This window comes from Taudactylus pleione, unplaced genomic scaffold (genome assembly GCF_031769625.1).
Source record: "Taudactylus pleione unplaced genomic scaffold, aTauple2 ptg000186l, whole genome shotgun sequence".
In the NCBI taxonomy this organism is placed as follows: Eukaryota; Metazoa; Chordata; class Amphibia; order Anura; family Myobatrachidae; genus Taudactylus; species Taudactylus pleione.
In genome coordinates, this window is record NW_028284588.1 from 9,298,001 (window position 1) to 9,325,322 (window position 27,322).

At 43.5% G+C, this 27,322-nt stretch overlaps 1 protein-coding gene across 4 annotated transcripts in view; it reads right to left on the reverse strand.

Annotated features, from left to right (window-relative positions):
* LOC148519651 (uncharacterized) overlaps window positions 1-27,322 on the reverse strand; it is a 143,673-nt gene that overhangs the window by 105,808 nt on the left and 10,543 nt on the right. For all 4 annotated transcript variants that reach the window (XM_088476308.1, XM_088476305.1, XM_088476307.1 and 1 more), the window contains exons 3-5: window positions 17,089-17,104; window positions 4,685-4,741; window positions 3,106-3,242 (exon numbers count right to left, since the gene is read on the reverse strand). In XM_088476308.1, the coding sequence (XP_088332434.1) occupies window positions 3,106-3,242; window positions 4,685-4,741; window positions 17,089-17,104 (210 nt within the window). The remainder of the gene's footprint in view (window positions 1-3,105; window positions 3,243-4,684; window positions 4,742-17,088; window positions 17,105-27,322) is intronic.

Below are 27,322 nucleotides of genomic sequence, written 5' to 3' on the forward strand. Positions count from 1 at the left end.
TCCAGCTGTATTACTTCATTTATTTGGGGAAACGAGGCTCCACGTATAACTTATAAAACACTGTCGGCCTCGAGGGAAGGGTGGACTAGCGTTGCCTGATTTATATCTTTATTACCTAGCTGCTCAAATGTCCCAGTTGAAAGAATGGGTTACTCCTATAGATCAAGGGGACTTTCCCTTAGCTCTTCTTGCAAAAGCGGGCATGAAGTTTTCTCCCTTAGATTATATGTCAACAACCTTTTAACTCTGGCAAGGGTGTGTATTGCCCGCACGTGAATGGCCTCTGATCTACCCACCTTTGCACCCTGGGTGGCCTTGGTTAATTTCACGACGTCTCACTAACGTTATATGTACCAGAAACGTAAATTTGATCAAGTTTGGTCCCTGTGGCAGAAATCCCGCTATGCTCTCCCTGTTTGCTAGTGACTAGGATTTCTTAGTTCTTGTGTTTGGAGTGTCTCCGTCAGCCCTTCATATACAACTGAATCTATTTAAATATTTACACTTGTCTATATTATATGCAAGATTGATAATGTGAATGTTAAGTGTTTGTATTTGTTTTTATAATCTGTCTTATATTATGTACTGTAGAACTACTGTACAAAAAAATCTGTTGGAATGTTGGCTACCTTGCTGCTGTACTGATTTCTATGTATTGCTGTATGCTATTGGTCGCATATTTCTTAATTGTATTTGTTTTTCTTTTTCTATTTGCTAAAAGAAATAATAAATATCTGTTTAAAAAAAAAGTAAAAGCGAATAAACTAGGCTGATGGTATTAAAAAGACAGATAACATAAAAACACTTACAAACATATCAATTAAAAGTAAAATTAAAACAATGCTTGTAATTTTACTTCAGTATACCATAGTAACATCTGACAAATAGGGTCTAAAAACACTGAAGCAGCAAACTTTGTGAAAACGAATACTTGAGTTATTCTCAAAATTTTGGCCATGGCTGTAGTACTGAAGGAGAAATACAGTTTTTTGTTATTAGTAGCCCTCTTATTCAAGACAGTTTGTACTGTGTTTAGTGTTTTTATAAGAAATTACTCATGAAGTCATTAGTCCATGAAAGGATTTATGACTTTTTTCCTTTACAGTAATGTCACATTGGTCACTACAAAATTAAAAGAAGTGTGACCAAATTAATTACATATTTAGAAATGTCCCAGTTCCTGCACTGTGCAGTCAAATGAAAAAAAAACAAAAAAAAACTCAGATTAAAAAGTTTAAAAATGATAACCTCAAAACTATTATACTAAACATATTGGGGACAATCCAATTAGGTGCGAGTTGGGTCCTGCGAACCATACTTAGTGAACCCACAGGACGAATTTCAGTTGTAATCCAATTTCAAACTTGCATTGTTTTTTGAGCAGTTTTTTAAGTTTTTTTGTGCAAACCCCCTGAGCAGGTGAAAAGGTGAGAAAACTCTTTTTAAGGGTAAAAATGTTGGGACAATGCAGAACCTCTGGTACACTCCTCCAACTGCACTTTGGAAGGGTTTAACTAGCATAATTTGGCCAATAAATAAATTTTCAAATGAATTTCTCTAAAAAGCTCAATAAAAGGGTTAAATGATATGTTGAGGTGTAAATGGTGTTGTATTGATGGGAGAGGGGTTTTTGAACTTGCAGATGGGAGTTAAAAGCAGTTATTCCACCTTTTTACAAACTTGTATAAAACACTGCAAAATTACTGCACAAGTATTTTACTGTAGCCCAAAATGCTAGAATGGCTTTTAAAGAAAAACACTTCCTATCATTTTTCAACCATTAAAAATTGCAAAAAACTATTTTAACGCCTTTAAAGAACCTCCAGTACTTTCCTTATGGCCACTAACAGTTTTTATATTTATCTCAGTTGCCAATTTTTTTTGGGTCCAGGATAGTTTGCCTACTTTTTCATGCTCTCCCAGTTCGCTTTTTGTACCTCGCTGCGAGTGGCGTGAATTGGCATTTGTATTTGGATCTTGCGTTTCTCAGGAGCGTGCATTAGAGCGAAGTTTCATGAAACAAACTGACATTTGCATAGTCGCACCTAATTTGATTGAGCCCATAGAATAGAATAAATCTCTTCATTAAGTGTAATAAAAAAGCCAAAATAAGATTTAAAAATATGTCGGGTAGGTGGTGATGGTGGCATGGGTCTACCCAACCTGATGTTGTACCCACACCAGAGCAGGGTGAGCTTCACTGGGCCTTACTTGCCCAGACAGGCTTTAACTTAACACCATTTGTAGTTTCTGTTTACAGAAAATTCTGCTGGGTGCTGTCTACCCACCTCCCAGTACATGCAAGAAAACTTTGGAATTGTGCATAGAGCATTGCTGGGGGTGAGAGGCTAGATCCACTTTTGGGGTAATATCAAATTTCCAGAACTGATGCTACTAGAGGGGAGCACACTGTAAATTAGGGGTGGGCAATAAGCTGCCCCCCAGATGTTGTAAAAGTACACATACCAGCATGCCCTGCCAGTTTTGCTATTTGGCCATGCTAACAATGTTGCGATGCATGCTGGTATTTGTAGTTCACCAACAGCTGGAGGGCCGCTTATTGCCCACCCCTACATGTAGCTGATGCACGACATTGCTGCTATAGGTCAGCTGTACACAGATGGCACTTTGAAGACATTCAAACAAATTAGATTAGACTACGGACACCCTCGGTCTGCCAATCAATTAAGAAGTGAAGAGGCGGGGATGCATACACTATCATCACTTTTTACTAATGTCAGCATATACTAAATTGCTGCTACACAGTTTAGGGTTAAGGCAAAGCCTCATTCTCAGAAATCCCCCTTGTGAAAGCATACTGGAATGTGACTTGGCACATGCCTTCATTTACAATATGTGCACACCATGTACAATGGTGTGCAAAATACAACTTAATTCATCTAAACTGCACAAAATCAGAATAGTGGCCATTTCCCAATGCAAGATCTTTGAGGTTTTACATCTGATAAGAACCCAAATAGTGTTATTGCAGATTTTACTAAAGTACATTTTACCACTAGGGAGAGTCTTTAATGAATACTTTAGTAATAGAAGCACATCTCATTAATAATCAGTCAAGCACTAAAATTAAGAATTCACACTCACCAAGTAGGCTGTTAGGTGATCTATGCCAGTAAGATGGTTCTTCATATTGCTGCAGGTTCCCTTAACCATGCATAAGTTACATGTGAAAATGCATTCAGTAGATCCCTTCAAATTAAGTGCCACCAAATAACGCAGACCTGGAAGAGAGAGAAAATTAAGAAAAAAAAATGATAGAGCATGGATGATTGAATTAGGATGTGAACCAAAGCATTTCGCTATCCGCACCAAAAGAAAAAAATCAATGGATAGAGAGAGCAACCTAAATCACTGCATATATACCCAGTGAACTGACTAGTTACTCAATATTTTATAAATTATCTCAATTGCAAAATGGTAACTGATATGACAAGTAAATATGACTGCCATCTGTAGAAATTTTTAAAACCGGTTCAATCACAAATAAATCAGTATTGTAACAGGCTGATGGAAAGGCAAATAAAGATCTAAGCCACATGCAAATAATGTCCACTTTGTAAGCAATTTTAAGTGCCCACCAATTAGAATACTTGTTTTGGGGTCCCAAAATACCTTTTTTGTGGTTGAATTAACCACGGATCTGGCAAGTATGTTTTCCAAATAATGCACAGAAACGGTCAGTTTTTTTTATAATTAAATTAGGTCAACGACATAAATTTAACAGATCCAACAACTTTTTATAAAATAAAAACTAAAATGTAAAATTTTATTTTGAAACAATTTTTTTTTTTCAAACGTAAAAAACGAATGCCGATATATCGAAGATTGATAATTGGAACATCACGACTTTACATTTCCCCAGCGGTAGTTCCTCTCTACAACGTCCAGTTTGGGGGTGCTGCCCGATCACTGGGGGACACAGCTTTTTTCATATTAGGTCACAACATATAACCATTGTTTACTAATACAATTGATTGTCAAACTAACTATTCAGGTTTATCATATCATAAGATAGAAGCATTTGTTCTTCATGAAGCTATATACCAGTTAATCATACAGTTCTTGTGTGTGCCATTTTCTTTTTGGGATTTAGTTTATTTTTATGCAAGACAAAAAACATTAACAAAATACATATATAAATAAAAAAAATAAAAAAAAGACACAAAAAACACTAATATCACTTATTGAAATATATATGTGCTTACTTGTTGGAGATCACCTGTAGAACATCCTTAAAGTACTTTGATAATGTCTAGTCAAGTATTTTAGTACACAGAAGAAAATAAAACAGGAGATGGAGGAGTACTCTTTTTGGATTGTGTTGCTTACTTATTATTCTTTTTTGGTTTCCATCACTAGCCATATGATGTGCTGTTGCTCTCATTACTAGACTTGTGTTACATGTTGATTGTCTCTAATATTATATTACTCTTGCCATTTGTTGAGGAGTTATGGCTCTTCATCACTCCTTAATATTTAACTGCCTTATATGTATGTACTGTTTCTAAATGTACTCAGTTTCTATTTGCACTGTTGTATGCATTGTATCTATTTCAATAAAGAACAAAAGAAATAAAAACGTTTTTTTTTTTAAAAAGGACCATAAAACATAAAATGTAATGATTCAAACAGAAAAGTTGTTAAAACTAAAACTACAACTTACCAACAAGAGAAATCTTTCGATTTGGATCGGTAACAAAATCAAGCAAAGCAATTCCCTCTGAAAAGAGCAAAGACTATACATTATATTGACAGACTCGGGGTATCCATGCACAGCAGTAGTGTAAAGCAAGTATCAGATTAGAACTTTGGCACATATAATAGAGAAAAGAGGAAGTATCGATCCCGGAATGCATGTGCCGGCAGGATAGATTTAAAATCAGCATGTTTATACAGATGTGTCAACATACATCTTACCTCCGTGCGCTACAACTCACATTAAACAATGTCGCACAGAGTGACTTTTCGTGCAACTTTTTACCTTCAAATGCGTATTTTTCGTAAAGTGATGCGCAGGCAGCTTCTGCGGATTAAAAATATATGTGGCATGCCTATATTGTGTGTGTGACACTGGTTATATCTGCATGTGAATTACTACGTCACAGCCACTGACACGAACATAAACTTTCATATACAAATAAACCCGCAGTTGCACACAGAATAAGACGCATTTGAAGGTAAAAACTCGCACGAAAAGACGCTCTGTGCTACAGAGTCACACCACGGCATTGTGCGACAAGAAGAGCTGTTTACCACGTAAGGAAGTAAGATGTATTTGTACTGGCTATCCAGTTAACGTGTAATACAGCCTAGTGCATCATTAGAAGTCACCATTGGTCGCTCCTTCGAAACTTGCACCAGCAAGTATGGCCTCCAAACTGAACAATTAAATGTCTGTGTATGTAAACACGCCCGTGACACTCCCATGACCCGCCCATAACACATACCATCTCTGCGTGTCTGTTTAGCCACCTCCGTCACCAATAACATTTACAAAACACTTTTGTGCGCGTACGTCTGAAATCGCAACTGCGACTCTGTACGGACACACTTGGGAAGCATGCATGGTGCGACTTAGACACATGCGCAGTAGCAAAACATTGCTGAGCTCTGTTAACATCAGCATTGCATGCAACTCTCAATCAGGTCCAATGACTGATGTTACACTCATGCGATTCCTTAAACTAGGATGAAACTATGCCGCTCAAAACCAATTAGGTTTCATAGATGTTCAGATATACAATATTTTCATTTGTGCAAAGCTTTTCAAATATAGTTTGTGTCCTGCAGTACACTCAAACAGGTATACACAATATTTGCTACTAGTAGTCTTGGCATTTTTACTTTTACATATTTTACATATGGCACATCGTCTATCTCTAAAATCCAGTAGATATGTTTCTGATTTTTGGGGGGCAGAAACCATGTGTAAGGGATCATCCTTACCCTCGTTGCTGGCACCATACTGCTGTGTCTTGGTGGGAGTGCACTGTTGGTGGGGCTCCCAGCGTGGTGGTGGTCTCAGGGGGTTGGAGCTCCGGCAGCGCTCCCGTCGGCTCCGGACACTGGGCGCCATGAAGGTCCCGGTCAGCTGACAGCTATTCTCCATAGGCTGCCAGGCTAATGTCCACCTGACCGCACTGACAAATCACCGCGTGACCCAGGGTATAAATATCTTTCTCTGGCAGCATTCTGTGCCTGAGCTTCATCGCTACTAGACGTCCATCCCTGGCTAGCCGTCTGTGGTTCAACTGCTGATTCCTACTGTGTTTCCAATCAGGCTCCAGTGTGTGCTATTGTCTGGTCCCAATCCGGCTCCAGTTTGTGCTACAGTGTAGTCCCAATGTGGCCCCAGCCTGTGCTACGTTCCAGTTCCAATCCGGCTCCAGTTTGTGCTATAGTTCGGTCCCAATTGGTGTTACATTTCGGTTCAAGTCCCAGTTTCTTTCCAATGCACCTCTCTCCCAGTACTGTCCTGCTGCATAACATCATATACGTTCTTCATATATGAGGAAGAGTTACATACGCCCTTCCCTACTCCAAACCTCGGAAGCTATCTCTGAACAGATAATAAGGTCTCTTCCGTGAAGTCCAGAACCCCCCAGTCCTGACACCATGCTGCGAACTAGATGACTCTTTAGGCACTCGGCTTTCCTATAAATAAAAACTGGCTTGGGAGAAATAGAATCATTTACAACCGAGTCATTATATAGTAATCCCTAGTGTTGCCACTATGGTGCTTTGGTAGAGCACTGATCCCTGAGCATTTTGCGAATGTAACCATGCACATTTTCTGAAGTGTCATGCTGATTGGATAATTGCCCAGCTCTTCCAGGCAGCTCCGGACTCCAGACTAGTAAGCTTGGGGGACTTGGTGGAAAGAGGAATCACTGAGGTTTGATACTATATATGTGCTGTAAGGAGGTGCTAAGGGCTCATCTCTGACTGCATCCCATACTCTGTGCATCTGCATAATCCCACAGATCACAGATTGCATCTCTGCATCCCTCTGCCTACAGGCTGCACTTTGCGTCTTTGATATCCTCTATACTGGAGTGCTGCACACAGGTTTGTCTAGTTACTTTGTGGGACAATCTGATGGCTATGTATGGGGCTTGGGGTGTGGTTTTGATGGTATTCTACTTGTTGTGAGGAGCACTAAAGGGGGATGTGAGGTGGTCATCACAGTGATCAGCAACCTGTCCGAAAAACATCCTAGAGTGAACACTAGGGGGTAAATGTAATAGCCTGCAAACTGCAGACCGACAAGTTCCCTGTGAATCAGGCCAATGTTTTAAAGTAACAATATTTTAAAAGTCAAAGCCCACCTGATTTTGCATGTTAAATCATTGCTACTTTAAAACATCGACTGTCTACATTTCACAGACTATTACATTTTCTCAAAATCCCCAATGTTTTTTGGTAACATTTTCAATCTCTTTGCAATATTTGTTGAACTTCACAATTAAGGGAGTAATTATACCATGGCTGCAGTCAGTGGATTCTCTTATAGCATTTTTATCTAGAAGAATTTGATCCCTATCCATGGAGGTCAACTTTATTCATGGCTTCATTTATAGTTATCGGCTTATATGTGTACTTTACAGTGCCTTGCAAAAGTATTCACCCCCTTGGCTTTTTACCTTTTTTGTTACATTACAACCTGTAATTTATTTATATATTTTAATCTGAATCTTATGTGATGGATCTGCACAAAATAGTCTAGTTTGGTGAAGTGAAATGAGAAAATATATATAAAAAAAGAATCTCTATAAACAAAATTCTGAAAATTGGCATGTGTATATGTAATCACCCCCTTTGCTATGAAGCCCCTTAAAAGTTCTCGTGTAACCAATTACCTTCAGAAGTCACATAATTAGTGAAATGAAGTCCACCTGTGTGAAATCTAAGTGTCGCATGATCTGTCAGTATAAACACACCTTTTCTGAAAGGCCCCAGAGGCTGCAACACCACTAAGCAAGAGGCATTACACCATGAAGACCAAGGAGCTCTCCAAACAAGTCAGGGACAAAGTTGTTAAGAAGTACAATTCTGGGTTGGGTTATAAAAAAAATATCCAAATCTTTGATGAAACCTGTTTCAGTCTGCCTGTGATTTGAGACTGGGACTGAGGGTCATCTTCCAGCAGGACAATGACCCGAAGCATACTGCTAAAGCAACACTCGAGTGGTTTAAGGGGAAACATTTAAATGTGTTGGAATGGCCTAATCAAAGCCCAGATCTCAATCCATTTGAGAATCTGTGGTCAGACTTGAAGATTGCTGTTCACAAGCGTAAACCATCCAACATGAGGGAGCTGGAACAGTTTTACCTTGAGGAATGGGCAAAATGTGTCAAGCTCAGAGACTTATCCAAAGCGACTTGCAGCTGTAATTGCCACAAAAGGTGGCTCGTCAAAGTACTGACGGAGGTGAATACAGGTTGAGTCTCCCATATTCAAATATTCCGAAATACGGAATATTCCGAAATAAAGAATATTTTTAGCATTACTGAAATAGTGAAACCTTTGATTTTTGATGGTTCAATGTACACAAACTTTGTTTAAGGCACAAAATTATTAAAAATAAAGTATAAAATTACCTATAGGCTGTGTGTATAAGGTATATATGACATATAAATGAATTTCATGTATCTACACAAACTTTGAGCCACAAAATTATTGAAAATATTGTATAAAATAACCTTCAGGATGTGTATATAAGGTGCATATGAACCATAAATGCATTCTGTGTTTAGATTTGGGCCCTATTCCTAAGACATTTCAAAATGGTATGCAATTATTCCAAAATACGGAATATTCCGATATCCAAAATACCCTTGGTCCCAAGCATTTTGGATATGGGAGACTCAACCTGTAGTTATACACGCTGAAGTTTACTGTTATGTTGTCCTAAATATTGTTTGATTCACAATATTAAAAAAAAAAAAAAAAAAAAAAAACAACTTCATAGTTGTAGGCATGTTCTGTGAATGAAATGAAGCACACCTTCAAACAATCCATTTTAATTCCAGGTTGTGAGGCAACAAAACATGAAAAATGCAAAGGATGTGAATACTTTTGCAAGGTACTTTATATGACAAATTTGTTGCTACAGTTTCTCGAAAAAGGAAGAGCCCATATTTATCCATGGCATAAAACTTGAAAGTAACAAAGCTAATTGGCATCCATCATTGTTTATTCCATATTTAATAGAAATCAGACTTTGCATTTGATTTTTGATTCAACAGAATATTTTAAATTATAAAAGAATACAAAAATAAAAAAAGGCACGGACAAAAATTATGAGAAGAGAAAGGGCGAGTGCGCGAGAGAGCATGCGCAAGAGAAATAGAATATAAAAGAAAGACCATCCAGAAGGTATATAATGCAGTCCCTTCTCTTCCCCAGTGTCGTAATGATTTTGCAAGCTGTATCAGAAAATAACAGTGGGACATAAGGGCTGCCACAGAGTTTTGCAAAAAAATCGTAATTAGCGTTTTTCTTCTTCTTTAATACTCCTTTACAATAGAACACACCAAAGCAACAAAATGAAACTGAGCCACATGTGCTGCATAATCAACCATCTGTTTAAGTAGCTGTATTTAGGTGGCTGTGTGATCAAGTCTCTGAAACGGACAGTCAGTATAGGACAATGGGCCTAATTCTGATTTTAACACAGCAGCATCTATTGGGGTTGCCAATCTGTGAGTTTATGTAAATGGCCAACAAACTTCTTAACTTGTGTAAATTTGTGCGGCCGAATGTGCAAGGACAGACGCCCACTGTTTCTCTGTCTGACCGCAGCCTCCTATGCTTGCGACTAAGTCTGAATGTAGCCGCTTGCATTTTCATGCCCGCGACACTTCCATAATATGCCCACTACTAGCCGGTATACGTTCAGGATCCCGACAACAGGGATTCCGACGTTCACAATGCCACAATACCGACACTTATCGGAATACTAGCACAGACATCCCAACCACCGGGATCTCGAAGGTAAGTACCAGGGTTAGGCACTAGGGGGAAGGAGAGGTTTAGGCACTAAGGGGGAGGTTAGGTTTAGGCACCGGGAAGGGTAGGGTTAGCATACTTACAGCCGTCGGGATGGTAACCTGGTCGGGATGCCAGCGTCAAGATTCTGACTGTCGGGATCCCGTGGGCCAGCATCCCATACCCAACCCCTACTAGCTACCACCCGAGAACACCCATCACTTGTTCTCCACCTTTCTGATACCATAAGAATCAATCACAACAGCACTTTTTTGCATACTCTAATGCGGATTTCAGAAGTTTTTGCACATACACTGTTACAAATAATCACTCAACCACGTGAACATCGGCATTGTGTCATTCTCAATATATGAACTTGATCATGATTAGAAAATGTATAGATTGATGTACATCCTGCTGCCTTGTAAAGCTTTTACCAATGCCTGACTCATTTTTACCCTAGATGTTGCCATAGCTTCACAGTTGAGTGGGCTCTTACTATTTGTTGCACCTTATACCAACTTTTCTTGGATGCCTGTTCTCTAAAGCATCTGGAAATGGCCTGACTATAAAGGACATGGTCTCTGAAATCCTGTTGGAAATATGAGTAACTGTGGTGAATCCTCTTTATGAAGAGAACAGGCAACCGGTTTCCAACATAAAGTACTCAAAGCTGATATTAGTACAAAACTTATGCCGAGTCCACAATGTACAAAACACATTTTTAGAATAGTTGCTTTAGGCGACTTGGGATGCAGAATTGGATAATGGCGCAGGAAGACCTGGTAAATGTGGCAGACGCCAAAGCTTTTCCAGGCTAAAATAGAAGCACTGCTAAGAAATAATCTGCTTCTTTCTTGACCTTCCATAGAATAAGGGGAATGTAAGGAAAAAGAAAGCACGCATACCTTAGTTTAAAGTTCCATGGAATCAAGAGTATTTTTTTTTTTTTTGTTCTGGTATCCCAGGGATAGGAATAAAACATTATTACCTTAAAGCCAAATTCAGCAGTACACACTAGTGCACTGCTGACCGCAGATTCCCGATGTTTGGTTATCTGAGCATGTGCCTGACCGCATCCGCAATTCCGCACGCAGTCCGACAGCAAACTGTCAGTGAATGACAATCTGCTGTTGTTTCTAGGCGGGGAAGGGCGGCGACAGCCTCAGTTTCCCAAAACGGAGGCGTGTGGCCAGGATCTCATTCGGCTGCTGGTGATTTCCAGGTCTCTTTCACTCATCTGCGGCAGCTGGCGTGCATGACCCCAGGGTCACTCGCCCGGACGATGGTAGCACCTCCTGCTGCATTTCCATATTACAGCTTTTGCTGCTGCTACCATGTTAGCAGCTGCGGTAGCACATCCGCAGGCCCTTAGTGTTTGAAGATGTGAACATCTGATCTACTTGAGAAGTCCAAACTTCTTTACTACCCATTATAAAACTGGACATTATATTGACTGAGATAATTCTGCTCTCTTATTGTCTTTGCCTCCAACATGCAAACAGAGAGGGACAAACATTTCCTTCTGCCCATACCATAATTGGGGATACGTTGGCCATCATGGCTCTGCTTTTATTTAACTTTGGCAATTTAGGGGAAAACAAAAAAACTGCTGTCCGGATGTCAGAAAATATCTTCAGAAATTTGCGAGAGATGAAAAATGCTGAATCATATGCCATACTGCCCTCATATCCAGAATGCTTGCATGCAATAATTTTTCACTCTAGACCATACTCTTTCTACCACTTCTGGAAGTAGATGAGCGTCTCAAACTTTGGAGATGGAGTCTGTAAAGATGGTCCAAACACACCGAAGTAGTGCTCCAGAAATCTCTACTGGATGACGTTCTGAGATCAGGCTGGAAATTCAAGTGCAGGACGAACACTGGAATGAGACACTAGGATTCAGTACTCAGGGGAGGTACTGAGTACACACTGGTGAATTACGCTGGGAATAAACACTGGAAGATTGCACGTGGAGCCTGGACGATGCAACAGCAACCATCAAGAAAATAGTGAAGTTGATCAGGCTACTTCCTGTTACCTGGAGTCCTGCTATAATTTCAGCTGAAAACGGACAAGGCTGAGAGACTGTCATGTGATTCAAACAACATGGCTGCGCCCATGACTGCCGCCGCAGGAACTCCGATATGAAAGAGCGTGGAAGTCACCTGGGCCCCGGGGAGAATACTCAGCATGAAACCTACCGCTGCACGTGACGTCCCACCGCGCTCGCAAGTGAGGGGAAGCCGGGGCTGTGGTAACAGCCGATCCTGACAGTTATCACTTTGTCTATTCTGTGTCTGGCAAAAAGGCTCCAATTTCCCTGATACAAGAGTGTGATCCAGAAAAGGCCATACCAGGATTCCTTGTTTACCGAGAGCAGTCATATGAACTATGAGCACTTTGGTAAAGTACTTGGAGAAGTGGACAGTCTAAACAGGAAACACGTGAAATGGTGGTCAAACAAAAAGAATTTGAGAAACTGATGTTGAGCTACAACAGGGATGTGGATATAAACATTTTGTAGATCTGTTGAGGTAAGGAAAGCTCTTTACTGTCTGCAGAATGAGATGTACTGAGTCCATTCTAAAGACTTACAGAAATAATTCGACTGAACCACCTCAGATCCAGAACTGTGTTCACTCAACTGAGAGACATGAAAAAGACAAAAGGGAAGGAGAAATCGCACTATTGAACTTTTGGGGGGATTTGTTTTTCCTGTTTCAATCTACTTGATAAAGGAATTAGCTCACATGTTATGGTTGCCATCTTTGCAGAAACCTGTCACTTAGGCACCATCAACCTTTTATAGGGATCCCAATATTTGGAATTCACCATTAAGCAATGCATTCACAGTGCTGATAGCTAGGAGTGAACCAGAGCACTCAGAGAAAACCCAACCAACATAGGGAGAACATAAAAACTGAAATCATTTATACCCCTTTTCCACCACCACAAAAATCTGGATTATTGCTGTGTCAACCCGGGTCTCAGCTCAGTGGAAAAGGCTCCTAGGAAAAGATTCCGGGTTGACTGACCCTGCATTTCTTACCGGATCCCAAGCAGGGTTTTACGCGTATAAGACCCAGGTAAGGCTCAATGGAAACGAGTATCCCGGGATGGATATCTGACCCGGGTCCCAATCACAGCATAGGGAGAGCTATATTTACTGGCACTTGGAGATGATGTAATCTCCACTGGTGAATTACGAGTACACACTGGTGAATCAGTGTTCAGTGTCCCGGGCTGAACCCAGTATTTTGGTGGAAAAGAGGTATAAGAGCCTTGGTGGAAATCCAACCCACAACTTTCATTGCTGTGAGGCAGTAATGCTAAATGATATGTCAACCCTGCTGCACCACAGTTGCAATTCAAAGTCATCTGCAACTTATATAGTTCATGAAAAACAACTCTGACAATCATATAAAAAATTAAAACATGATCTGGTGCAGTTTAACATATATAAACAGCAAGGTTAGCCATATTTGTTTACAAATGGAGTTGAAATTTGGATTGTAAATTCAGACTAAGGGCCGTATTCAATTAGTCGCGATAATTTCGCAGCCGTTGGCGGAATGTATTTATGCTGACTTTGCGTGTTTTGGAAGTGAAAACTTTTCGTTCGCTGCTCAGCTTTTCGCCCTATTCAATTCCAAAGAACACGAAAACAGGACACGGCGAAATGCAAACAGGCGAAAAGTGCTGTCAGATTTGGGAAAATCAGCCCGACACCCTCCAAAAGATGCACTAACATTGGGGATCAACCTAGATACCACCTAATAACCCTGCTGAAGGTATTTGGGGTCCTTAAATGCTCTCAATAGTTGCTAATTAGCGTCTTTGCACAAGTGGTGAAGAATAGCATTTTTTTTTGGAGAAAATAACTAGTCCCAGCAAATTTGGGGTTCATGAAACTGGGTGCAAGCATGGTTAAAAAGTGCAAAAGTGAAGTTTTAAAAAAAAACTTAAAATACGGACCTTCAGTAAAAAAAAAAAAAAAACCCTCCCCCATACTTGCAGACCCACCAAAACCTTATTTTGCTAGTTTTTAAGTTTGTACCCCAACTTTGATTGATTTTTATTTTGCCCCCTTTTTTAAAGTCATTATTTGGGGTGCTCATTTTTTTTTGAGGATTTTTTTGTCGCAGTTATGCTTTGGGAGGGTGTCCCAAGGGTGCTGAGTGGTTTCCCCACCTTTGCACCCCAAAATCACAATTATGCACTTTTTTTCACCACCCATTCATAGGCAATTTTTTGCCGCGAAAAGTCTTTGGAATTGAATGCGGCGAAACGGCTTTTCGCATCTAATTCCATACGGTCCTTAAATCTAAAATACAGGTGCAGGCATTAAAGTATTTAACCTTTAATGCAATGAAGAAAAAATTATAAAGAGGTAGATAAACCCCTTAAAATAATATTCCAATGAAATACAGGTAGTACTCAGATTTACCACAAAAATTTGAGATTTAAATTATACAGGCTAATCTTGTCTAAAGAAACCCAAATGCCAGACCTGATAAGGTTAAAGCACCCCAAAAGCCTTACTTTGGTCGGATTTCTGCTCGCAACTCAGGAGGCAACGACCAGAAATCCGTAATAAGTAATGGCCACCTGCGGCACTTACGCTGAGCTGCACAAACAATTGAATAGTTCCCGTCAGTTTGGACCAGAGTAGCGGCCGCAAAAACAATTGAATTCTCCCCAAAGTGTTGATATAGTTACAACATAAACAGAAACAGAAATACCAGCTGCATGACCATATAAATGTACCATATGGATGCAAAACAAAAAAACGGTTGTCTGCACTTGTCCTGTACAGCACTTTTGCAAACGTGTATATATGGAGAGTTTAAGGCAAGTAGAAATTTGAGGACCAGTGACATGAACAAAATATGAACTAATACCTTATACTTTCATTTTTCTAGACATTTACATATTTGCAAAAGAATGAAAGAGTGACAACAGTAGTTAGTATCACGCCACTGTGGCGTCAGTTCAATTCCCAACTACAAAAACATCTGTGTGGAGTATATGTTCTCTCCGTGTCTGCATGGTTTTCTCCCACAATCTAAAACATGCCGGAAAGTTAATCGGCTGCTGACTAAATTAACCCTAAGGTGTGCGCGTGCCAGCGCATGCGCTTGTGTGTTAAGGAATTTAGACTGTAAGCTCCAATGGGGCAGGGGCTGGTGTGAATGACAAAAAAAATCTCATTACTGAACTCCGTAACTGGTCGCGAAATTCTACAATAACAAAAAGTATTTTGTTTTATATTATAGACAAATATACAAGCTTTGTTAAGGTGCCCACACACTAGGCTATATTTTACACGACCAGCCCGATTCCGACGCATCGGGACGACAGATCGTGTAAAATATGTCCTAATCGTGAGTGTCCACTCACGATCACAATGCCGATGCGCGTCCCCCCAGGTCGTACATCGCATCTTCAGATCTTGCCTGCTGCAGGCAAGATGTGAAAATCTCAGTCACGATGCACTCGAAAAAGGATTAGGAGGCACGATAGATCGTTTGTTACATTGGGCAGTTTTTAACACCAAATCATGCCCACGACTACCGGGGAGCTGCTGGGGAGAGTTCAAGGGGAAATCGGACACAATATCGCATCGTGACCACATCGCATAGTGTGTGCGCACCTTAAAGATACTTAGATTTACAACCGCATAATTACTCAAACATACCTACACAATAAGCATCAGATTTTCTCTTCATTAGAATTTGGGCTTTGATCAAAAACAGTTATTAAATGTACGCCCAATGTAGAGTTGTTCCAGGTATAAAAATATATATTTAGAAGATAAATAGGCAATTCTTAAAGAAACAGTAGAATGTATCCAGAATATTTATGGAAAGCAAAATATTATACTGCCTTAACTAATAATATACATGACAAATGGTAGTCCATTTGACTTAATATTAATAAACTCTGTAAACAAAGATGAAAGCAATCCATCCCAGATTCAAGACAAATTTTATACTTCTGTTTAAAACTTTTCTTGATTCCAGTGGTAGACACTGGAGACATTGGGGCCATAGTGGTGGTTCCAGGATTATGACACTTTAAATTTGAAAGCATGTCGGTAGCTCCTTTCCCTCTACACATTGCACCTGTAGGACTCCAGTTATGTATATCAGGCCACACAAGACAAAACATAGACAAACAAACAAAAAGTAGGAAAATAAATCCATCCTCCTATAACAACCAACAAACATAACAAGGAACAAGAGCGTAAAGTGTGTGCATTCAATGTTCCCAAATGAACAAAAAGAAGGATTTTAGGCAAGTAAAATACATCCACCTTTCTTTACCATCTTATCGATGGACAATGGACATTAGAGATGTCCCAAAGCTGATCAAAGGTCGATTCATTCAATGGGAGCAATGCAAAGCATCCACCTTCCAAAACCGGCAGCCTTGGTCCTCTGCTCACATATTCACCAGATTCTACCGAATTATGGGTTTGCATCCAAGTGGACATACTGCAGGAACTAGGAAATAAGCACCCTACCAACACAAGGTCTACTCCTTACGGGGGACGGGGTCCTGGTCATTGCCATCAGGGCGGTGACACTGATCAACCAAAAGGCACCAGAGACGAGAGCAGGGCCCTGGCAATGGAGATACAGGTATGTCACCTCCATTCCAAGCCTCACACAGCCGCTTGCAATGTGCAAGGCTGCTCTGCAGAATCCTAGGATAGCTGTAGCAATCCGTTGAAAAAACAAGGAAAGCAACATAAAATAATCACAAAAACAAAAAACAAAGCTGCCAGGAAGAATAGTAAAAAGACCCCACTCAGAAGCTTTAACTCAAACTGGACTCCCTGTAGGAGTGGGATATAGAGGGGGAGGAGCTACAGACAAGTTTCAGATTTAAAGTGCCCACACTCCGGTAACCACCACTATATACCCCAATGTTTCGTTGTCCCTAAAAGGATGACAAAAAATTTGAGGTTTGCGAATACAGATAAAAGTTTTTTAATTTTTTTAATGGAGTGAGACAAAATTAGATCGCGCAATGTGAAATTTAGGCAGAAAAAACTGAAATACTTACTGGGGATTTCATTTTTCTTTATGATACAAGTTAACATGAAAAAGAAAAGAAACACATTAGTTATAACACACAGGTTTGTATACTAGCATTAACAACTGTAGCTGTCAGTGATTACCATACAATGTCAACCAACGCTACAGAGGGGAATCTCATCTTTCAAATGATGTGCCTTCTTAGTAGTTATTGTCTATTGAAAATACAATTTCAGGCATCTAAAGCCCAGATCTACCCCATATTGTATTAAATAAAAAAGAAAGGGGCTTACCGCAGTTAATGTGGTAGGTTTCCTAGTTTAAAAAAATTGTAGGTCTTGTTTGGCTGCAATATCATTCCTACACATGATTAGTGTTTAAATCAAGACAGTAAAAAATAAGAGATATGGTAAGAACTTACCTTTGTTATCTCTATTTCTACGAAGTCCATAGGGTTGCACAGGATACCTTGGGGTATAGGTGATGACGTCAGTCTTCAGGCACCACAGAGTTAAAGTTTTCAGCCTCCCAGGATGCATCTGGGTCCCTCTCCTATACCCCGCCCCCGGGCCAAGGCATCTCAGTTACGTCACAAGCCATAGGCCGGAGGAGGAGAAGAAAGAGAGAGAAGAAAGATCTGGACACTCACGAAAATCACAATCTCACCATAGGGAGACGGAAAAACCGGTGACCACAATAAAGCCCATCTGCAGTACAGGTGCGACAGGGCGGGAGTCCTGTGGAATCCTATGGACTTCGTAGAAATAGAGATAACAAAGGTAAGTTCTTACCATATCTCTTATTTTCTACTGCAGGGTCCATAGGGAATCCACAGGATACCTTGGGGATGTCCCAAAGCAGTATCCTTCAAGGGTGGGGATGCTCCTGTGCTGAGAGGAGAATCCGCCGCCCGAAGGAAGCATCCTGAGAGGCAAAGGTGTCAAAAGCGTAATACCTCACACGTAGCAGCCTTGCAGATCTGAACTGCAGAGGCACCACGTCTAGCTGCCCACGAAGGACCCACAGACCTAGTGGAATGAGCCCTCACAGAGAAGGGAACTGAAAGACCTTCATGAAGATAAGCTTCTGAAATTGCCATACGAATCCAGCCTGCCAAAGTCTGCTTTGAAGCAGGCCAACCTTTTTTACGGAAGCAATTGAGGAGAAACAAGGCGTCCGACTTCCTAAACGAAGAACTGCGGTGCACATAAACCTTTAAGGCCCGCACAACATCCAAAGTGGCTTCACAAACTGAAAGTCCAGGTGAATTGAAAGCCGGCACAACAATTTCTTCATTGATGTGAAAACAGGATATCACTTTGGGAAGGAATCCCGGACGAGTGCGAAGCACCGCCCTATTCCTATAAAAATTCAGAAAAGGGGGTCTACAAGAGAACCCCTAAATCCGAAACCCTTCTGGCCGAGGCAATGGCCAGAAGGAATATGGTTTTAGCTGTAAGTCATTTAAAGTCCACTGAGTAAAGTGGTTTAAACGGCGGTCCCTGGAGAACTCTCAGGACCACAGCCCAATTCCAATGCGCCACCGGTGGAACAAAAGGTGGCTGAATGCGAAGAACACCTCGCATAAAGGTGTGCACATCAGAGAGCGCAACAATCCCACGATGAAACCAGACTGACAGGGCAGACACCTGCACTTTCAGAGAAGCCAGGCGAAGCCCATGATCCAGTCCATCCTGTAGGAAAGCCAACACCCTAGACAGGCGGAACTCCCTAGGGGAATACCCTCTAGGTCTACACCACCGGAAGAAAGTATGCCACACACGATGGTAGATTCTTGCCGAGGAAGGTTTACGAACTCTTAGCATGGTTTGCACCACGGAGCCAGAAAACCCCCTGGACCTTAGCATGACCGTTTCAACAGCCACGCCGAGTCAGGTCCGGGTGAAGACAAGGACCCTGTGACAGCAGATCCGGTCGTAATGGTAACCTCAGAGGAACGTCTACTGACAGACTCTGGAGGTCGGAGAACCAGTGCCGTCTGGGCCACTCGGGAGCTATCAACAGTAGCGTACCTCCTTCTCGTTTTGAATTTCCGTATTACCCGCGGAAGAAGGTAAAATGGAGGGAAAAGGTAGGCAAACTGGAACGTCTACTGGACGGACAGGGCATACACCAGAGACGCCTTTTTGTCTCTTGTTCGAGACCCGTACACCGGCAACTTGTTGTTGTGCCGGGACGCTATGAGGTCTATCTCTGGAAGACCCCACTTGTCCACCAGACTCTGAAAGACGTCCTGGTGTAAAGACCACTCTCCCGGATGCACGTCCTGCCTGCTGAGAAAATCCGCATCCCAGTTGAGGACTCCCGGGATGAACACTGCTGAAATTGCTGGGAGATTGCGCTCCGCCCAGACCAGAATACGGGACACTTCTGCGAGTGCTGCCCGACTGCGGGTTCCTCCTTGCTGGTTTAAATAGGCCGTGGTGGCGTTGTCCGACGGGACCTGCACAGGGTGACCCTGGAGAACCGGCTGTGCCAGCTGGAGAGCTCTTGACACCGCATGGAGCTCCAAAATGTTTATTGGAAGCTCCGCTTCTGCCAGAGTCCACCGGCCCTGAAACAAGTGTGGACCCGCGACAGCTCCCCAGCCCCGGAGACTGGCGTCCGTTGTTAACAGGACCCAGTTCGCCACCCAGAACGGGCGACCCTTGTTGAGGTGGGTCGTCTGCAACCAAAAGGTTAGAGACAGGCGAACGTCCGGAGTGAGCCCCATCGTCTGGGACTTGAGACACTGCGGCAATCCATTCCATCTGGACAGGATCAATAGCAGCAGAGGTCTGGAGAGAAATTGGGCGTATTCCACCATGTCGAATACCGACACCATTGAGCCCAATAACCTCATTGTCGAGTGTAGCGACACTCGACGACATTGCAGACAACTGCGCACCCTCAACTACAAAGTAACGATCTTTTCCTCCGTCACAAAGATCCGCTGCTGCCTGGAGTCCAATAAGGCCCCGAAGTGCAGGATCCTCTGAGACGGGGTGAGAGCGGACCTCTGCCAGTTTATCAACCAGCTGTGACGTTGCAGTACCGCAATCGTCAGATCCAGATGGTGTAAAAGAAGCTCTGGAGACCCCGCTATCAACAGGAGGTCGTCCAGATAAGGCAACAGTCGGACTCCCTGCATCCGCAGGAGAGCCGCCATGACCTTGGTGAATACCCGTGGAGCAGTCACCAGGCCAAAAGGCAGCCCCCGGAACTGGAAATGTTTGTTGCAGATTGCCAATCTGAGGAACTGCTGATGGCGCAAAAGAATAGGGACATGCAGGTAAGTGTCCTGGATGTCCAATGACACCATGTAGTCCCCATGTTCCAGTGCCAGAATAATGGACCGCAGGGTCTCCATCCGAAACAGAGGCACCCTCAAGGACTTGTTGAGGGCCTTTAGGATTAGTATCGGACGGCAAGACCCATTGGGTTTCTGCACCAAAAATAGATTGGAATAGAAACCCAGGCCCCTCTGGGAAATTGGAACATGCACTAAAACTCCGGCCTGGAGCATAGTGTGCAAAACCTTCCGCAGTTCCGAGGCTTTGCTCCGGTCTAGCGGAAGGCCTGTGGTAAAGAACTGGGATGGAGGCCTGTACCGAAAGGAGAGGGCATACCCGTGAGAGACCACCTCCTGAAACCAAGTGTCTGTCGTAATCCTCGACCAGCACTGGGCGAACTGAAGCAGGCGGCCCCCCACTTTGGGATCCCCCAAAGGGAGGCCCGGACCGTCAGGCCGCAGGTTTGTTATCTGACCTAGGAGCCGGACGTCTGGTACTCCAGACCTGTTTCTTGGGCTTGGACAATTTCTTGGTCCCAGCCTGCCGTGAAAAGAACTGTGCTTTAGGCCTACCTTGGGCCCTGTGAGGCCGAAAGGACGACCCACCAGCACTAGAAGGAATCGTAGCAGACGGAAGACATGCAGATTTTGCTGCTGCCAACGTAGCTACTATTTTGTCCAGATCTGGACCAAATAGTACCTGTCCATTGAAAGGCAGACCTTCTAATCCCTTTTTGGAATCCGCGTCTGCTTTCCAAGAACACAACCATAAGGTGCGACGAGCAGCCACGGATGCAGAGGAGATCCTAGAGGTGAGCATACAAATATCTAAGGCCGCTTCATTAATGTAAGTGGCCGAGTCTCGGAGATTGCCCACCAACTTGGTCTGTTCAGCCGAACAGTCAGAGTCCAAAGACGCCTCCAAATTATCCGCCCAGCGCTCCATAGCTCTGGCTACCCAACACACGGCTATAGCCGGTCTGGATGCTTCCCTGCAAGGGAATAAACGGATCTGAGGCAGATCTCCACCTTGCGGTCAGTGACATCCTTCAAGGATTACATCGAAGGCATAGGCAACGTGGCACTTTTGACTAGGCGTGTGACATGTGAATCCACTTGCGTAGGGGATTCCCACTTAGAAAAATAATTGACTGCAAACGGATAAGCCACAGCTAAGCGCCTCTGGGGCTGAAACCGTTTACCTGGATTTTTCCACGCCTCCTCTAAATGATCCACTAATTGATCAGAAAGAGGGAACACCGTAGCCTCACCCTTAATATCCTTAAAAAGGCATATTTGAATATCAATGAAGGATCAATATCAATAACTAAAGCCGTGCGGACCGCACGAATAAGACCAGGGATATACACCTTGGACTTAGCGTCCGGCTCTTTGGTACGGAGAGGTTCCTGGTCAGATAGATCCAGAATCTCCCCATCATCTGACGTCTCATCGTCATCTCCATAAGGAGCAGATAAAGACGCCACCGGCCGTTTATGAGGCCGCAACACAGACTCCCCCTGTAAAACATCGGACAAACGCTGAACCGATGTAGTTACAGTATTAACCCACACAGGCTCCGGAGAAACCTGGGAAGGGACAGGGAGACTGTGGGGTACCATCAATTGTCTCGGGAACTCCCGCATGGGTGACGACGACAACTGACTGCTGGGACAAACCCGTCTGGGTAAACGCAGGTGGCGGAGCTAGCTGGCCCACAAGGGTTGTAAGCGCCTTAGCGAAACAAGCCCAGGGAGGTTCCTGTACCGGGACCGTGACCATAATCGGCCGTGACAGTGTCAGGCACTGGGGACATAACCCCTCCGCGTTACCCTCCCCCTCCGCTATTGGTACCTTACATTTAGTACACATGAGCTGGAGAGGAAAATCAGTCTCAGACATGATGGTAAGTATGTGACACTCACACCTATACGTATTGGTATAGTGTGAATAACACCCTGCACACCGCGCACCGCAAGGGCTTTGAGCAGAGCAAGATCAGGGACAGTAATATGGCTGACAGTAGAAAGTGAAAGTACAGACAGCAGGCTAGCAGATTAGTCACATACAGTGCAGAAGAAACAAATCCCTGCACTATTAGCGCTGATTCTCAACTACTCAGACCCTCAGGCTGGTAGGACTCAGCGCTGCATACACTGACCTGTGACAAACAGAGGAGAGGTATGCTGGGGGACCCAGACCGCAATTCCACCGCTCATAGGCTTCCAGCAGCGTTCACCATGCTTCAAAGATGGCCACCGAGGAGCAGAGGATGAAGGAGGCCGGCCTGGGGGAGGAGCACTGACACACTATGGCCAATCAGGCAGAGCAGAGAGGCTGTGTGCAGCAGGGGAGGCGCCGGCTGTGAGACAGGGAAAGCGCGCTCCCCTGGCATGCATTTAACCCCTGGGACGCCGCAGCGCATGCCGCTCAGCAGCGGCCCGCTGTCCCAGGGGGTAGTGGAAGCGCAGGTTGGTCGCCTGGCTCCATGCTGCAGCCGGTCCCCAGGGAGCCCCCTGCCTGGGGACTCAGGACCATGTGACCAGCGGGGACCCACCGCGGGACCCCGCTGCTTACCTGCTATCCCCTGGGATCTGGCCATGGTCCAAGACATCTGGGGGCACCGCTAGCCGTGACCCCAGATGTCTACCAGCATCCCCGGATCAGTACCGGCGTTCTGGTACCAGCGGGGTGTAGGGGAGACAGCATGGACGTCAGTACTGACTGTCCATGTTGTACTCCCAGATGTGCAGCCAGTGCTGCCTTTAAAACAAACTTCAGGGGCTCTTCATAGCCCCCCTCTGCACAGTGCCTCCGACTCCGAGCCAGGCACCGACGAAACTGAGATGCCTTGGCCCGGGGGCGGGGTATAGGAGAGGGACCCAAATGCATCCTGGGAGGCTGAAAACTTTAACTCTGTGGTGCCTGAAGACGGACGTCATCACCTATACCCCAAGGTATCCGGTGGATACCCTATGGACGCTGCAGTAGAAATAGGAAAAAATGTTTTTAACAAATCATCAAGTGTGGATTTCCTTATAAAACCTACACATAGAATAGAGCTGGCAATAGGGAGAAGGTACCATCAAAAGCTGGAGAAGCCTGACCTAGAATGAGCAGAACTACAAAAGTAAGAACGTCTGTTGTTCTATTGCACTATTTTTACTACAATTAGAAGAACAAATTAAATCTTAGATTGTAAATTCATTTGTTTCCCGTCATTGTATGTAATTTATCTGTATCATGACTCTCAATGTACAGCTCTGCGTAATATGGTAATATGTATGTGCTATATAAAACATAATAATGATAGTCCACTTCTTAAACATAACGTGTTCTTAATTAATTTCTCTGTGCTATACATGATTAAAGCAGTTTGACCATTCGTAAAAAAAACAAATAAAATGAAAAGGTAAGCTGTTACAAACTATGGCCCTCATTCAGAGCCGTACGCTCTGAGCAGAGCGCACGCTCTGAATGAGGGCCGCCCTCCATAAAAATGGAGCGTCCTCCTGGACGCTCGTATAGCTGTGGGTCACCACCCACAGCCTAAACGAGCGTGCAGTTTGATGGCCGCGATGGTCTTGACCATCGCGACCATCAAAACTGCGAGCCGGAGCCTGCGGTTGAGGTTTTCAACCGCAAGACCCGGAGTGATTTTGGCTCTATCAGAGCCAAAATCACTCCCACTGACATCACTAGTGATGTCAGTGGGCCGGCTTCTGACGGGAGGCACGCCCACCAAAGGGGACGTGCTGTCAATCAAAATCGACAGCACGCCCCCTTTGATCAGACACAACGAGCGAAGGACTTTCCTTCGCTCGTCGCGTCTGGCGCATGCGCACGACGGAGCTCCCTCCGTCGTGCGCATGCTCAGTGCAGACCATCGACCCACTTGCTAGCGGAAAGCCGCTTGCGAGTGGGTCTGAATCAGGGCCTATAGTTTTTAACCAAACAGCTTAAACAAGTTGGATGTATGAACTTCACATGATACCATCCTCCTGCATCCGAGACAGATGCCTCATATCACTACTCTATGCTATTTTCCACTCTAAAGGGTATATTTGTGAGACGGCCATTTTTGCAAGCTGCGGAGCACCAACATTAAGTGAAAAACACACTGGCCTTTGCCCTTATTATTCCCGGATTTAATTTTGAGCTGAAACTCACCGAGAAGCAGTGGCTTTTGCTTTGTACATAAACTCATAAAGCTTGTGAGCCTTTGTTTCCCTCATACAGCGGATCAGACCAAGAAACAAACAAAAAATATCTATAGTGCAAAACACCATGCCTTCAGGCTTCTCACATCCCCATTAAACTTACAAACGTGCCCTAGACCACTCCACTTGCTAACTTATGCTCATAAGATCTTCCTACAGGACTAGCTTCTGCCCCATATACAGTATTGTGCAAAAGTTTTAGGTAGGTGTGGAAAAAATGCTGCAAAGTAAGAATTCTTAAAAAAATAGAAGTGTTAATTTTTATCAATTAGCAAAAAGCAAAGTAACAAATCTAAATCAAATCAATATTTGGTGTGATCACCATTTGCCTTTAAAACAGCATCAATTCTTCTAGGTACACTTGCACACAGTTTTTGAAGGAACTCGTAGGGAGGTTTCAAAAGTCTTGTAGAACCACAAATTTGCCTGCAGACACTCATTATTGTACCACTCTCCAGCCCTTTGGCGAACAAACTGCGTTCTGTTACAGCCAAATATTTAAAATTTTGACTCATCAGTCCAGAGCACCTGCTGACATTTTTCTGCGTTCCGGTGTTTTCGTGCATAGTTGAGTCGCTTGGCATATGGCTTTTGATTGCAATTCTTCCATGAAGATCACTTCTGGCCAGACTTCTCAGAACAGTAGATGGTTGTATCTGGGTCCCACTGGTTTCTGCCAGTTGAGCCAAAGGGCTGGCGAGCGGTATAATAATGAGTGTCTGCAGGCAACAGTGAAGCATGGTGGAGGTTCCTTACAAGTGTGGGGCTGCATTTCAGCAAATGGAGTTGGGGATTTGGTAAGTATTAATGGTGTCCTCAATGCTGAGAAATAGAGGCAGGTACTTATCCATTATGCAATAACATCAGGGAGGCATCAGATTGGCTCCAAATTTATTCCACAGCAGGACAATGACCCTAAACATATAGCCAATGTCATTAAGAACTATCTTCAGCGTAAAGAAGCACAAGGACTCCTGAAAGTGATGATATGGCCCCCACAGAGCCCTGATCTCAACATTATCGAGTCTGTCTGGGATTACATGAAGCGACAGAAGGATATGAGCAAGCCTACATTCACAGAAGATCTGTGGTTCATTCTCCAAGATGTATGGAACAACCTCCCTGCAGAGTTCTTCAAAAGCTGTGTGCAAGTGTACCTAGAACTGATGCTGTTTTGAAGGCACAGGGTGATCACAACAAATATTGATTTGATTTAGATTTCTCTTCTGTTCATTCACTTTGCATTTTGTTAATTGATAAAAATAAACTATTAACACTTCTATTTTTGAAAGCATTATTACTTTGCAGAATTTTTTCCACACCTGCCTAAAACTTTTGCACAGTACTTTATTTTTACAGCAGGAGCCTGCAGACTCAAATTTAACAAATTAAATCAACAGAAAGCAGCTACATTTTCATAAAAAATAGGAGATATGGTAAGAACTTACCTTTGTTATCTCTATTTCTACGAAGTCCATAGGTTTCCACAAGATACATTGGGGGTATAGGCGATGACGTCAGGCATCGGGCACCATAATGATTAAGTTTTCAGCCTCCCAGGATGCACTAGGGTCCCCCTGCTATACCACCCCGCCCCCGATCCAAGGCATCTCAGTTACGTACCAAGCCATAGGCCGGAGGAGAAGGAAGAGAGAGAAAAAACATCTGGACACACACAAGAATCACATTCTCACCAGAGGGAGACGGAAAAAACGGTGACCAGAGTAAAGCCCATCTGCAGCACAGGTGCGACAGGGCGGGAGTCCTGTGGAAACCTATGGACTTCGTAGAAATAGAGATAACAAAGGTAAGTTCTTACCATATCTCCTATTTTCTACATCAGGGTCCATAGGGTATCCACAGGATACCTTGGGGATGTCCCAAAGCAGTATCCTTTAAGGGTGGGGACGTTCCTGTGCTGAAAGGAGAATCCGCCGCCTGAAGGAAGCATCCTGAGAGGCAAAGGTGTCAAAAGCGTAATACCCCACACGTAGCAGCCTTGCAGATCTGAACTGCAGAGGCACCACGTCTAGCTGCCCACGAAGGACCCACAGACCTAGTGGAATGAGCCCTCACAGAGAAGGGAACTGAAAGACCTTCATGAAGATAAGCTTCTGAAATTGCCATACGAATCCAGCCTGCTAAAGTCTGTTTTGAAGCAGGCCAACCCTTTTAACAGAAGCCATAGAGGACAAACAAGGCGCCCGACTTCCTAAACGAAGAAGTGCGGTCAACATAAATCCTTAAGGCCCGCACAACATCCAAAAGTGGCCTCACCCACTGAAAGATCAGGTGAGTTAAAAGCCGGCACAACGATTTCCTCGTTGATGTGAAAACTGGAAACAACTTTAGGAAGGAAACCAGGACGAGTGCGCAGCACCGCCCTGTTCCTATGAAAAATCAGAAAAGGAGAGAGCCCCTAAGTCAGAAACACGTCTTGCCGAAGCAATGGCCAGAAGGAAAATAGTTTTAGCTGTCAGCCATTTGAGGTCCACTGAGCCCAGTAGTTCAAATGGCGGTCCCTGGAGAGCCCTCAGGACCACAGCTAAATCCCAAAGCGCCACCGGTAGAACAAGAGGTGGCTGAATTCTGAGAACACCTTGCATAAAGGTGCGCACATCAGGGATTGCAGCACTCCTACGATGGAACCAGACGGACAGGGCAGACACCTGCACCTCAAGAGACACAAGGCGAAGCCCATGGTCCAGTCCCGCCTGTAGGAAAGCTAATACTCTAGACAGATGGAACTC